The 14,933-nt window shown below is 39.1% G+C and overlaps 2 protein-coding genes across 3 annotated transcripts; one reads left to right on the plus strand and one right to left on the minus strand.

Annotated features, from left to right (window-relative positions):
- Window positions 1-1,655: 1,655 nt before the first annotated feature.
- On the minus strand, window positions 1,656-6,145 carry LOC103389904 (beta-1,3-galactosyl-O-glycosyl-glycoprotein beta-1,6-N-acetylglucosaminyltransferase 4-like). The gene is made up of 3 exons (XM_008325529.3): window positions 5,089-6,145; window positions 4,964-5,012; window positions 1,656-3,693 (listed from the first exon to the last, which is right to left on the minus strand). The coding sequence occupies exons 1-3, from the start codon at window positions 5,132-5,134 to the stop codon at window positions 2,391-2,393; spliced, it is 1,398 nt and encodes a 465-aa protein (XP_008323751.1). The 5' UTR covers window positions 5,135-6,145; the 3' UTR covers window positions 1,656-2,390.
- LOC103389902 (3-hydroxy-3-methylglutaryl-coenzyme A reductase-like) lies at window positions 3,574-14,880 on the plus strand. Of its 2 annotated transcripts, none has more exons than XM_025062092.1 (20): window positions 3,574-3,695; window positions 6,824-7,014; window positions 7,130-7,241; window positions 7,375-7,462; window positions 8,205-8,289; window positions 8,378-8,483; window positions 8,589-8,695; window positions 8,988-9,107; window positions 9,232-9,365; window positions 9,554-9,834; window positions 10,507-10,655; window positions 10,759-10,953; window positions 11,044-11,202; window positions 11,286-11,443; window positions 11,545-11,650; window positions 11,829-11,999; window positions 12,104-12,244; window positions 12,358-12,516; window positions 12,850-13,004; window positions 13,103-14,880. In XM_025062092.1, the coding sequence occupies exons 2-20, from the start codon at window positions 6,853-6,855 to the stop codon at window positions 13,134-13,136; spliced, it is 2,622 nt and encodes an 873-aa protein (XP_024917860.1). In that variant the 5' UTR covers window positions 3,574-3,695; window positions 6,824-6,852; the 3' UTR covers window positions 13,137-14,880. The 2 variants fall into 2 exon arrangements, with proteins under 2 accessions (XP_024917860.1, XP_008323749.1); XM_008325527.3 differs by lacking the exon at window positions 3,574-3,695 and adding an exon at window positions 6,339-6,483.
- The last annotated feature ends 53 nt before the right edge of the window (window positions 14,881-14,933 follow it).

Raw genomic sequence — 14,933 nt, forward strand, 5'->3', positions numbered from 1 at the left:
TCTATCTATCTTTCTATCTATCAATGCTGGTACAATGTATGTTATACAGTTCAAATGGGGCAACATGTGGTGTAGAAAGAGGAACCTAAAATTCTTGAAGGCTAATGAAGTTGTATAATTGAATTTCTCTTCTACAGCCACATTGATTATTCTTTGACCTGTGTGTGAGACTGTGGACACTTTGATCAAAACAGCAAATGATTTAGTCTTTTGGGCATTCAATTTTTTCTCTGGAAGTCTGAATGAGATACCAACATGAAAACACAACTTTCATTTCAAAATTATGCACACATATTTGTTTTGACCCTGGTAATCAGAAAGAATTTAAAAAAAATTTTTTTGTCTTATTTCTTTACTTTTGACTAAAGATGACATAAATCAGCAAATTTATGAACGTCCGTGTATTAACCCTAATATCTGCCTACTACCTTTTACCTCTATCAATATAATATTTATTTTTTTCTCAGTGTTTCCAGATCTAGTCATAACTGGAGATGTGGTTGTAGCTGGAGTTATTGCTCGATTTAATTTTGTTGTTTTCTCTTATTTTCTCATAGTTAAATCTTAAGTTTTATCGGCTTATATATTTCAACTAGTGAAAGCTAATTGGTATTTAAATGTTTATTACTCCATCTGTTTTTCAACTTAAAATTTTAGAATGTAAAACATTTATCACTAAGAAGGTTGAAAGAAAATTTGTATTCATCTTTGTCAGTCATATTAAAAGGATAAAATTATATAATAGAAAAAAAATATTTTGTTAAGAAGGAAATAACCATTGTTTTTGATTAACTTAGTTGCCTGCAACAACTGGCTATAATAATTTGTTTATTTTACTCAAATGGAAATTCTATTTAGTTGAAAAATAATTTTAATGCTACAAACTGTAAAAATAAATAAATAAAAACAGGTCAACCATTTTTGATTTATTTGTTAGTTCCTTTCTTCTGGTGTTTTAAGATTATAATTTGTCATTATAATTCTGGCAGCCAGAAAGGTTTTAAAACATGATAAGGTTTTTATAAAATAAATAAATAAATAAAAAGTTCCAGAACCGTTTTTCTGGGTTCCATCAATAGAAAGCACCTGCTCGAACAAACGGGTTGCTAAGCTAAAAGCTACTAGCTAACAACGGTTTTGTTTATCACTTAATAACTTCAAACAGAGTAGGTTAAGATAACAACACACACTTCAATGGTTTACATACATATACTACCAGAAGGGAAGCGTGTAAGTGTGTTTTTGTCACATGATACCAAAATAAACTTAGCAGCCTAACTGTAGCCGTTTGACCTTGTGTGCTAAGTGGCTAATGTGCTATGTGTGCTTCACTTCATTATCTAAAATACATTACTGTTGTTTCAATAAGAAGCTACTTTGTTATTTAAAGAATAATATTGCGAAACACACACCTTTAATAAATTTAACTTTAGCTTTTAAGCTTCTGTTAGAAAAATAATAAACTGAAGATTTAGCATTCATCTCAGAGACAGGCTAGTTTTTTGCTAATGCTGGATTTGAGTTGTTCACATAGAAAAAACTATTGAGTAACACAGCTTAAATAGTGTGTAGAGTAATATTGCATCGCTTACACAACGCACCACATCCTTTTACAATTGGGGGTGGGGGGGACCAACTAGAGGAAATAAACAACAGAGACAAGATAACATCACAGTAAGTTTTTCACTTTCAAGTGCAATGACTAAAGTTGAAGACGGGATATTACAGACAAGCCACTCTGTGTAAAACTTTTATTAGAAACATATCCACATTAACAAAAAAAAAGAAAAAATAAACCATGTTATCCCATATAAATCATTTTATAACTGTATACAGTTAAATCACTAAGTTTGAAATCTTAAAAGGAAAAATAAGAACTAGGTGATTTTTAAAATATCTCATTACAAGCTATAGGTATAAATTAAGACATTCATCGAAATGTAACAAAATATTAAATGTTTTATTACCCTTATATGAATGAATGTGATTTTTTAGACTGAATATCAGTGATAGGTTTGGAACCAATTCACAGTATATACATAATGTTTGACATTCATTTATTTCATTCAATTTCTACTATTTTTCTTGTTTAGGTCTAACAATATGGCAAAAGACCAAGTAAAATCCCGGACTGGTCACCAGACCAATGAAAGATCATTTTGGTTAATCCAATTGACTCAATCCCTAATTTAAATACTGTCATTGGTACAATTTTCACTACAGTATGAATGCTTTGTTTGGTCATTAAATTAAAAGAAACTCCCTGAATGGTTCAAAATTCATCCAGGCTTTAATGATTTTAACAGAGTGTAACAGAGAAAAACTAATCCCCAACAACTAAACTGATTTTGTCATTGTATTTCAAAGGTACATGAATGGTAGGAGATGGGTTAATTCTTGGAGCAGGAGAGTTGTGACACCGACTGAAACAACTGCCTTTTCTCCTCCAGTTTCTCCTCAAGGCACTGGATGATAATGGGGTCCACCTTAGTATCAAACTTGTTAGCGAACCAGTGACCATAGTTGAGCAGCCAGTTCAGTTCTGCTGCTCCAAAAATGCAAACACCTCGCATGTGTGACCCCGTGCAGGGTGGGTAGAAGTGTTTTTCCAGGTATTTCCACTTTACCAACCTGGTCTTACTCATCAGGTCAGTGATATCAGGGTGGGACCTTGGCACCTCTCCAGGAACACCTGGCAGCCGCACAAGTGTGGCCCAAAAGTGCTCATCTGGGGAGTAGGTGTCCTCAGACCAGGCTAAAAAATCTTTCACCACAGGTGATGAGTTTAAGTGCTCAATGAATTCCCTCGACAAGACAAAATATGCATTTCCAGAGTACATCTTGATATCATGAGGCGGTGGATCCTTTTTCTGTTCTGTTTTTATTGGCAGTTTTTTATATTCATAGTTGACATCCTTCAGCTCGTAGTGAAACGTGAACCTCCCTGACTTATACTTCGTAGGTTGGCTCGTCTCCAGCATATTCTCACCCTTCAAATTCTTTAGTTCGGCCACCAGCTCGATATTGGACTTGAGGGGAAAATCTTGGCCACAAAGATTGATGACATATCTCCACTTGACGTCTGCCTCCAAAAGGTCAGACAAACAGTTGAGGTCAGCTTTTAAACGAGAGATGCTCGCATAGTATACAGACTCCTGTTTGGATGCGATGAAGACATTGGGCAAGCAGTTTACAAGGCCTTCAATAGCTGAAATGAACGGCACTGAAGATTTCTGATCATAGTGAATGCAATAGATGTTATTTGGTGAGTACAGTGCTTTGATGAGTCTCTCTACCATCCATGCAGATTTATGCACAACTAAAGAATAAGCAATTGGAAAGTCCCTCTCCTCCTCTGAGACACACACTTTGTCATATCCTCTGGACTTGAGGAACGAAGGACAGTTGGAGGTAAGATTAATAAGACTTTCATCCACGTCCTCTACAATGTGCTTTCGGCGAATTATCAAAGTTTTCCCCAACTCTACTGGGTCCGTGTCATACACAGCAGAGCAGCTGATGTTGTACTTGTAAATTGTCTGAACTGGAGTATGATCTTTTACAGGAGTAGGAAGAGGCTCAGGGATGGGTTGGTACCTCAATGTGACCAATACGAGGATCCAGAGGGTCAGCACTAGCAGGCTTGAAGATATGAACTTCCTTCCTGTGAATCTCAAACATCTTCGCTTCTTTCTGTAAGTATTAAAACATGGCAAATTAATAAAAGAACGTATTAAAACATGGCAAATTAATAAAAGTTGTACACAGATAAAACTTGTACACAGATAGCTTTTCAACTAAAGGGGAATGACAAAATTAATTTTCTTGGCATTGATTCACACAAGATTAGTCAGATTTAAAAAGAAAATAAAGAAGACAGTTGTATCTTAGAGAGACACAGATATTAATGATCTTACAGTAACTCTGTAGTAAACCCACACAATGAGGAGACTGGGGTGAAATCTACTATAATAAAACCATGGGAGGAAACTTGTTCATAGTTTTGACTGGTCCAGTTTACCAGCTTCCATGTTTGTAGAAAATCATTACTTTATACCTTTACACTGCATTTCAACACCCCAACAAGTTACCAGTTAACCTCCTAATAAGGACACTCCCCGAACCTCATTAGTCACAGCGACACAATTTAATATTGCTAAATGTTTTTCTTTAAAAAGTACACTTACGTTTGACAGTGAAAACAAATGTAATCTCAGTATTGCCTCTTTGAAATTGTTTTTAAAAAAATCACATTTGAACTTGGTTTTGCATTTTGAGAGGAATCTACTAAGTTTTATATGGCAAAATTGTTGGTTTTGTTCTTTATTCTAAGGTGACTGTTGACAAAATTGCCAAAACAACCAACGCAGAGGGGAAGAAATCAAATTAAAATGTTCAGGACTGGGGTTGCATTGTGCCATTATTTTCTATGTAAATTCACAAATGTTCCACAGTGCTTGGAATTTATTCTTTATTAAAAAATGATTATGTTTCTATTATCTTTTCCTGTTTAGGGCAATTTACACGGGCAGTTGTGGTTTAGTGGTTAAAGAAGCAGACTTGTGTCCGGAACGTTTCAGGTTTGAGTCCACAAGCTGCCACATTGAACTTAAACTGGCAAATGTTGGTTAGCTTAAGAAATAGAGCTAAATGTCAAAAATAAGCAAAATTCTCCTTTAACAATGATTTTGTAACACAGTAGTCATAATTGAACTTTAATGTGTTTTTAGTATAAGACACTACATACAGATTAGTGCTTATGCTTTACTAACACTTAGTACAAAACGGTTTACACTGTACAGTGTGAAAATGAACACTTGGGCTGTTCGGTTGTTAGACTAACACTACAATGTGGATAAAATATTAACACTTTGCAAAGTGTTAATTTATCTCAGAACCAGTGAGCTTTAGATGAACACTGGAATAGTGTTGTTGAAAATCAAACATCTTTAAACAGACTTACCCTCGATCCATTAGCTGGCGCTGATTTCCAACTTTTTCATCAAGTCCAACTGTGATGGTAAAGAAATAACTTAACGCAGCGTGTACATGATGTAAAACAACCCCCTGAGAGAACGAGCAACTTACCAAATGGCGTTAGAAACAAACAGTGGACATATATTTTCCGTGGCATTTAACTTTCAGACATTTAAAATGCGACGCGCGTCGCCAAAATCCCAGCTTCAAATCACATTTCTGTTTAGATTCCCAAAGTTTCGCAGGTGACATGTGAAAACCATGACCTGGATCTCAAGAAGTGACTTCTGTCAGAGAGCAGTCAAAGAATGAACCTGGAAAGAAGGGGAGGGGCACATGACACAATCCATCTACCCTGATGTGACACTCACAGTTGTTTAAAACGAAGTGACTGGTTTTACAAGGCATTCCGAAACGGGTTCGGTCGAGTCACCTTAAAACAAGTTTATAACAATATTGTGAATGTGTGAAAAAATGTTCGAATAACTTTGCTGATCTGCGCTCAAGTAAACAAGAGTGAAACCGAACAGATGTTGGTGGATGAATCAAACGTACAGGTACAGTGCTGTCGAACGGGAGGGGCAGTTAACAAAGACTTGTTGGTTTCCTCCACCAGTAGAGCAACATTCTTCATAAGACAAACCAGATCTGCCAGGCTGAGGAATCGAGTCATACATACAGCCGTAAATGTGTGTATGGAAATGGTCCGAAATATAGAAAAAAAACAAACAACAACTTTGATTTAGCATGAACAGCCTTACTCCGTGACTTCACTGTAGTGTGTGCTGTCAGTGGACAGAAATGACAATGCATTCACTTTAGAACACAAAATGAGTCCACGATTATTTCTTTAAGTAAAGAGCTAAAATTCTATTATAGTTATTACGAACTTCACCAAGTTTGACACCAAGAAGAAACTTACAAATCTGAATTCAAATTTGTGATGTCAATCACCCTAAAAGAAACAAAACCACCACAACAAAAATCATAAAATCTTATTCTTATTCTCTTCTTAAAGTATACATTTTAATGCCCGCATAGAATACAATTGTTGTCCTATTGTATTGTACTGGTTTTCGGGATCAGCGGCAGAACGCAAACATCTGATCAGAAATTTTGTAAATTAATAACTTCAAAGGTAACCCTTACGTTAAAACGGGTGTTAAAATGTGCTTTTTGGTCTAACGTCCTAATTTAATATTTTCATGAGCTTTACTTGAAAGTCCGCAATAAAAATCCTTTAAATAACACAATCATTAGCTTTAAGAGTAAAAGAGCATATTTGGGGGCTTTTATTGTCAATGTCCCTTCAACGCTTCCGCCACGCCACTGTAAATTACGTAAGACGTAAATGGTGACGTCATCACGTCGACGTTAGGGTTTCTGTTTCGCCATGTTGGTTTCATAATTTACAGGGAGGATTAGCTAGTCAGCTAAGAAATAGTGAAGAAGGGCAATAAAATGATAAAGGAAATGGTTTGAAATCAGCGACGGTTATCATTGTAGGTGGGTAAAACTAATATGTTGTGTTTTTATAAGTTTTGTTTTTGCTGGGAGCCGAACTGACCTTGGCAAAGACCGGTGTAGGTTAGTCCGGGTGTGCCGCTTTAACTTGCTGTCAACGATAAGACGCTAAGGCTAAACCAGTTATAACGTTAATAAAGATAACTTATGCATTCGCGTCCCTTTTTACCTCAAAACAAATACATGTTTAACACTAAACGAATGGCGCCTCAACTATCAGCGGTTTTAGTTTTTTTATTTAGCAAGTTTTCAACAAAAGACCGTCAACAGTCCAATGACAAAAAAAGATGACGATGTTTATCTCTCCCTCTCCTCTGGTAAGGTTGACCGTTTTGGGGACACGAAGCGAACATGTTGGCACGTCTATTCAGGCTCCATGGGCTGCTGGTGGCCTCCCACCCATGGGAGGTGATAGTGGGCACCCTTGCTCTCACTGTCTGTCTCATGTCCATGAGCAACCTGGCAACTAGCAGCCAGATGTGCACCTGGAATGAGTGTCCCAAAGTCGAGGAGGTGAGTCTGGTTCATCTAAGGCCGGCTTGTGTGTGGCAGGTAGTTGTCTCACAAAATTAGGTTAATATTACTGTCAGTACCAAACTGACTCTTTTCTTTACTGGTGTTCTTGCAGAAAACACAGAACAGTGACATAATCATCTTAACCATCACTCGCTGTATGGCCATTGTTTACATCTATTTCCAGTTCAAGAATCTCAGACAGCTGGGATCCAAATATATTCTGGGTCAGTATACTAGGATTGTGCACAGTGACGATTCACATTGTTGTTACTTTCTTTTTAATCACTTGTTACTTTAAAATTGCAGAAATAAATTATTAAAAATGTCTAATATATTTTTCCCCATTATTCTCCATAGGTATTACAGGTTTATTTACAGTATTTTCCAGCTTTGTTTTCAGTACAGTTGTCATCCACTTTTTTGGGAAGGAACTGACCGGCCTTAAGTGAGTGTTGTTCTGACATGTAAATGTGCTGCTTTATAACTGAACTGTTTCAGTCCTAATGTCTAATGATTATTTTTATGTGTTTGTAGTTGGTGTTGGTGGTATTTGGAGATGATATATGTTTATTTCTTAATATAATTAAGCTTCACCTTTAGCACATATTCAGAAATCAGTTCCTAGACTATATTCAGACAAGATGTTTCTCAGTGGTAGATTATGACAAAAAACAATTGTCATTGCCACTAATTCTACACTGTGTTATTCACTTGTCAATTATCCCTGTCCATTCTAATGTCATGGTAAATTATTTTATCTGGCAGATATTATGAGTTATATTTCCAGTGCAACAGTAGAACCTGATCCAAGTCACATTGGTACACTGGAAAAAATGCATTTAGGTGAATATATTAAAAAAAAGGTGTAGACAATGAGTATCTGACAATTGTATCTGCAGTATTCCATGGCATACACTTGTAGTAACATATTTGAGCGGATGTTATTAGACCACCTAAAAAATGTTGTTTGCGTGATCAGACCAGGTTGTACCCTGAGCACATTTCTACCTTACTCTAAAGCTGATTGTCTCTGATTGCAATATCTTTTTGGATTTTAATATTAAGTCTATGCGTATGTCATTTCATTATATATCATTAAATAAAATAGAAATCCTATTTTTGACTTCCTATTCTGAAATGACTACTCTGTATGTGCTTTTTTTGTATTATCATTGTATGGACTACAGTGAAGCGCTGCCGTTCTTCCTTCTGCTCATCGATCTGTCCAAAGCATGTGCGTTAGCCAAGTTTGCCCTAAGTTCGAACTCACAGGTAATGAAGTGTACCTTTCATTTGAATATGCATTAATGAGGAACTGTCCAAGTGTCACTAACTAGTGATTCTTGTGTCTTGAATATAGGAGGAAGTGCGAGAGAATATTTCCAAGGGCATGTCTATCCTGGGGCCTACCTTCACCCTTGATGCTCTGGTGGAATGTCTGGTCATTGGGATTGGCACAATGTCAGGTAAGGAATGCTAGTATTTATTTTTCTCTTACACAGTGAAAAATCTCACAGTGGTGATCGTCTGGTCAGTGGAGTGTATATTAACCACAGTGGGGTTTTTTTCAGGTGTGCCACAATTAGAGATCATGTGTTGCTTTGGCTGTATGTCTGTTCTGGCCAACTACGTTGTCTTCATGACCTTCTTCCCAGCATGTGTCTCTTTGGTACTTGAGGTAAGATATTTGACAATAAAGTTGACTTTGACTTTGAAGAATAATACATAAAATACTACATGCTTCTTGGAAAATAATGATCAGTATTTGTTTTATTAATATATATTATATATAAATATAATATATATAAGCTCAAACAATTACAACACAATCAGACACAGGTTTAATTTGACTCAATTCAACCCCCCACATGAACAACAGAAAGTGAATGCTGTCACCAAAACACACTCATTTTTTTTTCTTTAAGTTATCAAATTTGACAGTTACTACAACCCTATTTCTATCTTTGTAGCTGTCCAGGGAAAGTCGCGAGGGTCGTCCAGTCTGGCAGCTGAGCCATTTTGCTCGTGTGCTGGCTGAAGAAGAGGACAACAAACCAAACCCTGTGACCCAGAGGGTAAAAATCATCATGGTGAGTGGCTATCCAGAGAAAACCTTGTAATTTTGTATACTTCATACTCAGGCTAACGAAAAAAATATAAAGGATAAAAACCTGCTATTTATAAACGACCTGCCATGTGTCTTTATTTCTTCAGTCTCTGGGTCTAGCCCTGGTTCATGCTCACACTCGACTTGCAGCGGAAAATCCAGGTCATAATCGAACAATTGAGGGGCCAATTGCAAAGAGGCTGGAATCTGAGGGGAACACATGGCCTCTGAAACTTAGCAGGTAAAACATAAACAAAGGAAAGCATATACATGTTGTTTTTAGCTTGATGCCGATGTGTACTTTTTGTGTACTTTGTGTACCACCTCCTGTATGTCACGTCCATCTGGCCGTAAAGAAACACGCTCATTTTTCCTGCTTCTGACTACCCCCAGAACCACTCAACCTACTGTCTCTTCTTCTTTTGCTAGTGTGGAGCAGGTGATAACCCTCAGCCTCGCCCTGCTCCTGGCCGTCAAGTATGTCTTCTTTGAGCAAACAGAGACGGAGTCTTCCCTGTCTCTCAAGAGTCCCATAATCACCTCCCCTCCAAATCAGAAACCCTGGGGAGTTGAAGACTGCTGCAGGAGGGACCACCCTGCACAGAAACCCCAGAAGACCACGAGTGTTAGCTCAGCAAACAACATGACAACTTCATCTGCCTCAGATTCCAAAGCTTCGCCTGAGTCCAAGACATTGACCAAAGACAAAGGTAAGACCCATAATTGTCCTCAATTGCTCTGACTATTAACGACTTGTTACGCGTGTGTGTTTTATAATTTGCTGGTTTCACATCAATAGATGTGTCAACGTTTGTCCTACTAATTACACATAAACGTACGTTTAGCACATTACGTAACATAAACCTGTGTTCTAGAACTCTTTTTCAGTTGACCTCATTTTGAGGGAGTGTCTGTGAAGGTGTGTTATATGAACACAATTAAATAATTTGAAAGGATCAACATTAAATTCAACTGAAAACGTTTCCACCCACTATAAGTGGGTGTGGAAGGTAATGTTGAGTGGGAGAGTCATCTTTTGTGTTTAACCTATATTTTGGATTGGACCGTCACTTTACTGGGTGTGTCCCTCCATTAAAAAAATTCGCCTGGTGTTTTTTTTTTTTTTTTACTTTTCACTATTCAACTGTACTGATTCATTATCACATGACTGACATCATCCAAGACCAGTGCAGCAGGGTGTCATTTTTAAAAGCGTTTCCACTCCTGTTCAACACAATAAAAATAATATTTACTTCCTCTTCTGGTCTGAAACCCAATCAGTGATGACTTAGGTCCTGAGGGGTGTTATGTAGATCTTTCCTTCACTGATGTAAATCCTCTGTTGCTCAGCTCGACCTTTGTCTCTTGTCTCTGATTTACAGAAGTAACTGCAACTCCAGAAGTCACCACTGAAAACAGGTCATTCTATGTCGGAGACTCTGTGTCTCCGACGCCTTCTGTCCCTGTGAGCGACTCCAGTTCAGAGTGTCGGACGATAGAGGAGTGTATGTCCATCCTCTTGGATCCACAGGCAAGTTCCCACGCACTTAAAACTCCTCCATAAATTAAATCAAAATAATTTTCTTTTCTTTATATCTTAAAATAATCATAGCCTCTTTTTTAATGCTTTCCAGAGAGGCGCCCGCTTTCTCAGCAATGCAGAGGTGGTAAAACTGGTGACCTTAGGCACTATTCCCTCCTATAAACTGGAGACGGTTCTTGACAATCCAGAGAAGGGAGTGTCTATCAGGAGGGAGATGTTGTCACACAAACTGCCTGAGTCCTCGGCTCTGGTTCATCTGCCGTACAAGGACTACGACTATTCTAAGGTTTTGAAAAGAGCAGTTTTTTTTGTGTGTCCAGTTTCTTTGTGTGTGTGGCAGGTTTATTCAGTCTGTGTTTATGTTCTTGGCCTGTAGGTGCTGGGTACTTGCTGTGAGAATGTCATCGGGTACATGCCAGTGCCAGTAGGAGTGGCTGGTCCTCTACTGTTGGATGGGAAGCAGTTTCACGTTCCCATGGCGACCACAGAGGGCTGCCTGGTCGCCAGCACAAACAGAGGATGCAGGGCCATTTTTGTAAGTGCAGAAGATTTTAGCATCAGCTGTGGCTCAAAGTGTGTGCTTGTTTTATGCTGACTCTTGTCCCAATCCCCGTTCAGCTGAGTGGGGGTTGCAGCAGCAGAATTTTGGCTGACGGTATGTCCCGCGGTCCCGTGGTGAGGCTGCCGTCAGCGTGCCGGGCTGCAGAGGTCAAAATCTGGCTGGAGACCCCGGAGGGATTTGGTGTGATCAAAGGTGTCTTTGACAACACCAGCAGGTCAGAGGGAAACACTGGAGCTGAGTGAAAACAATATCCAAATGGAATGATTCTTGCAGTAAATGTACATGCAGTATTTCTTATACTTTTTCTCATGTTAGGTTCGCACGTCTGGAGAAGCTGCTGACCAGTATAGCTGGGAGGAATCTGTACATTCGCTTGCAGGCTCAGACTGGTGATGCCATGGGCATGAACATGATCTCAAAGGTATGAACCAGAAGACCAACCAACAGATAAAAAGCAGTTACATTCTGTCTTAGTTTATAATATATGAAATGTATAATATATGATGATGTTTAAATGCAGTGTTGAGTTTGTCTTTTCTTTGCTAGTTTGTTCCTATTTTTTATTAAGATGATTGCCTGCTGCTGTTGTCTTCTCCCAGGGCACTGAACAAGCTCTGCACCGACTCCAGCAACTGTTTCCAGACATGGAGCTGCTGTCGGTCAGTGGAAACTTCTGCACTGACAAAAAATCTGCTGCCATTAACTGGATCCTGGGCCGTGGTAAGACCGCAGTCTGTGAAGCTACCATCTCTGGCAAAGTAGTCAACGAGGTAAGTGCAGAAATAAATCAGAATTAGTTTACATTTTCCCATTACACTCGATGAGAACAGTAGTTTTGGCAACAACAGTTTATATTATTTGCATGTTTTTGCAGCTGCTGAAGAGCACTACGGCAGCTCTGGTGGAGCTGAACATCAATAAGAACCTGGTGGGCTCGGCCATGGCCGGCAGTATAGGAGGCTTTAATGCTCAGGCGGCCAACATCGTAGCAGCCGTATACATCGCCTGTGGGCAGGTAGTTACTACACACTTTTTAAAAAATATTTTCAAATACAATCAGTGAGCAGCTCCACAGAAGAAAAAAGAATTAAGAATGCAACAGAGTATTTTGTGTGTGTGTTATTTCAGGATCCCGCTCAGACGGTGGGGAGCTCCAACTGCATCACTCAGATGGAGCACACTGGCCCTGATGGGAAGGACCTCTACATCAGCTGCACCATGCCGTCCATAGAACTGGGTACAGTTGGGGGAGGAACCAACCTGCCACCACAGCAGGCCTGTCTGCAGGTAAGGTTTAGTGGACACACGTCAAAATGTTATAGTGCTTTTTTTTTTTAAGATTTACATTAGAAACAAACTTAAAATCACATTATCAGTTGAACTTCAGGAATGTTTTAAGGAAAATAAATTGCACTCATTATTCCTACAGCATTATGCTAAACATGATCAGAGACTCTGGAGTGGGTGTACAGCACACGTGTTGTCACAGTAGTTTGTGGCTGTGGGAGTTCAGTGTGATCTGTAGATGGTCCTGTTGACTTTAGAATAGTCTTTCTGATCTCTAACCTTCTCACACCTCCGTTCACCAACTACTACAACCTTTTCTGTTTCCATCTCCAGATGCTCGGTGTCCAAGGCAGCAGTCCAGAGCAGCCGGGCGAGAACGCCCGTCAGCTGGCCCGGGTCGTTTGTGCCACCGTCCTGGCAGGAGAGCTCTCCCTGTTGGCCGCTCTAGCCTCTGGACATCTAGTCAAGAGTCACATGACCCACAACAGGTCTGATATTTATCTGTAACTTTCTGTTTTTAAAGCCCACAGATTTTTATCTGGTGTTGATTCTAAACTGATTCTATGTTTTTTCCTCATGGTTTTAGATCTAAAACAAATGTGTGTGAATCAACACCGTGACCGTCGGAAACGGCAGTGAGCGGTGTCTTGGATCTGCGTGGTACAGGACACCAGCACAGGACATTACTGTGAGCATCAGCTGGTTCCCCTGATGATGTGCTGCAGATGGAGGTGCTCCAGGTGTTAACCTGTGGAGGAGGAGCGACCAGACAGGATGTATCAACTACATTGTTTGCAAATGACTTTTTTTTATTTATTTTGTGCCACTGCGTCTTCATCTTGAGGTTGCACTAGGGTAGAAGGAAGTATTTAGACTGCAGTAAACCACGTCAGCTGGGGCAGTGGGCTCTACCAGACCCTCACTGCTGCAGCCCTGGTTGAAATGTAGAAACTATGAAATGTCTCTCAGTCCGTGTAAGAGGAACAGAAAACTAAAATTCAAACTGTCTTCCTGACTGAGTGCTATTAGCACTTAGAGTTCAGGACTCTGGTGAGTCGGCAAGTTCTTTTGAAGTTATAACATCAGTCTTAGAACTTCTGACCTTTTGACCTCCTACAAGTCTGGACAGTTTCTTGGCTCTACACCTCAGTTCTCCATTATTGGAGGTCTAACCAACCCTCCACTTTCTCATTAGTAAGTTATTAATTAAAAACCTAAGGTATTGAGGACTCATTAACAAAAAAGCTTGATGTATTTGCCGAAATACATCAATTTTTTAGCCAATTTTTTTTAATTGGCTAAAATCATGTGTCAGACGACAATCGTCTGAATGTTACTGTGTCAGTGATCTGTTTTAACCACTGTTACGTTCTACACCTGGTAGTTGCACTTTCCTCTGATCACTGCTTCAGCCTCTCAGTAAATACACATGATGATACAAAAAACAGCAGTTTGATACAGCTCCAAAGCTGATTATATATTTATTGTGTTTTAAGTGTTAAATCATGTTAATACAAGTGAACATGAACAAAGGACCTTGGTGAATTTTAGAGATGACGTGACAGCACAAAAATATTGAGCTGGTGCTGCCACCATCTGGCTGGGACGACAGAAACGGAGGTTAAATCAGGAAGCAATTAGTGTGTATATCCTTCTCTGCCCTGTTGGTGGTGCTAAAGCGATTTCCATGCCTCAGATTATGAGTTGAACAGTTGGTACAGCAATGTTTTATTAGGATCTGATCCTGTAGAGGCCACACAATGAAACAGCGGTTGGTGATCTTGTCTTACAGCAAGAAGGGTCACCAACTGATGGTGTTGTTTTTCTCCAGTTTAATCTGAGCTGAAGTGGAGCTACAGTAATACAAGTTTGACCATGTTACAGCAAAATGTGACAACCCCATTCTGGTGTCGTCATTTTTAACATTTGGTTATGGCTATAGCTGCAGTGGTGACCACAGGTTTTTAATATTTAATTTTGCACTAAAGCTGCAATGTTAAGGTGCTGCTGTTTACTGATGAAGTGGAGACCTTGTGGTTCTCCTGCCAGCAGAGGGCGTCCTGGGGAAACTCAGACTGTTTTGTCTGTGTTTGTTCTCTAAAAGCAAGAGAACTAAAGCCATATTACTTAATTTATTCAACGCTGAGATAAACTGGTAAGGTAATGTGTGCAATTTTAGATTTTATTTATGTGGTGTGAAATGGAGCCAGGTTTAAAGCAAAGCAGCTCAGAAGTGGCCTTACAGTGAAGCCGACGTTAGCGTGTCATAGTTAGAATAATCAATTCTGTAAATGATGAACTTGTTTCGTTCAAAGCCTGTAAATTGTTTAAATTAAGACATAAAGAAGTATTTGTTTCTGTTAATGATATCTTGCTGGTGTGTGTGTGCGTGATTGTAACAAAAGCAAACACGGATG

Source organism: Cynoglossus semilaevis, chromosome 14 (assembly GCF_000523025.1).
Source record: "Cynoglossus semilaevis isolate Cse_v1.0 chromosome 14, Cse_v1.0, whole genome shotgun sequence".
Classification (NCBI taxonomy): domain Eukaryota; kingdom Metazoa; phylum Chordata; class Actinopteri; order Pleuronectiformes; family Cynoglossidae; genus Cynoglossus; species Cynoglossus semilaevis.

Coding starts and splice junctions, on each gene's coding strand:
- LOC103389904 (XM_008325529.3), bottom strand. CDS start 5,134: ATGCCACGGAAAATATATGTCCACTGTTTGTTTCTAACGCCATTTG. Junction 5,013..5,088: donor TTTGTTTCTAACGCCATTTG/GTAAGTTGCTCG, acceptor TTACCATCACAG/TTGGACTTGATGAAAAAGTT. Junction 3,694..4,963: donor CGCCAGCTAATGGATCGAGG/GTAAGTCTGTTT, acceptor TAATACTTACAG/AAAGAAGCGAAGATGTTTGA.
- LOC103389902 (XM_025062092.1), top strand. CDS start 6,853: ATGTTGGCACGTCTATTCAGGCTCCATGGGCTGCTGGTGGCCTCCCAC. Junction 10,656..10,758: donor CCATCCTCTTGGATCCACAG/GCAAGTTCCCAC, acceptor AATGCTTTCCAG/AGAGGCGCCCGCTTTCTCAG. Junction 12,517..12,849: donor CACAGCAGGCCTGTCTGCAG/GTAAGGTTTAGT, acceptor TTCCATCTCCAG/ATGCTCGGTGTCCAAGGCAG.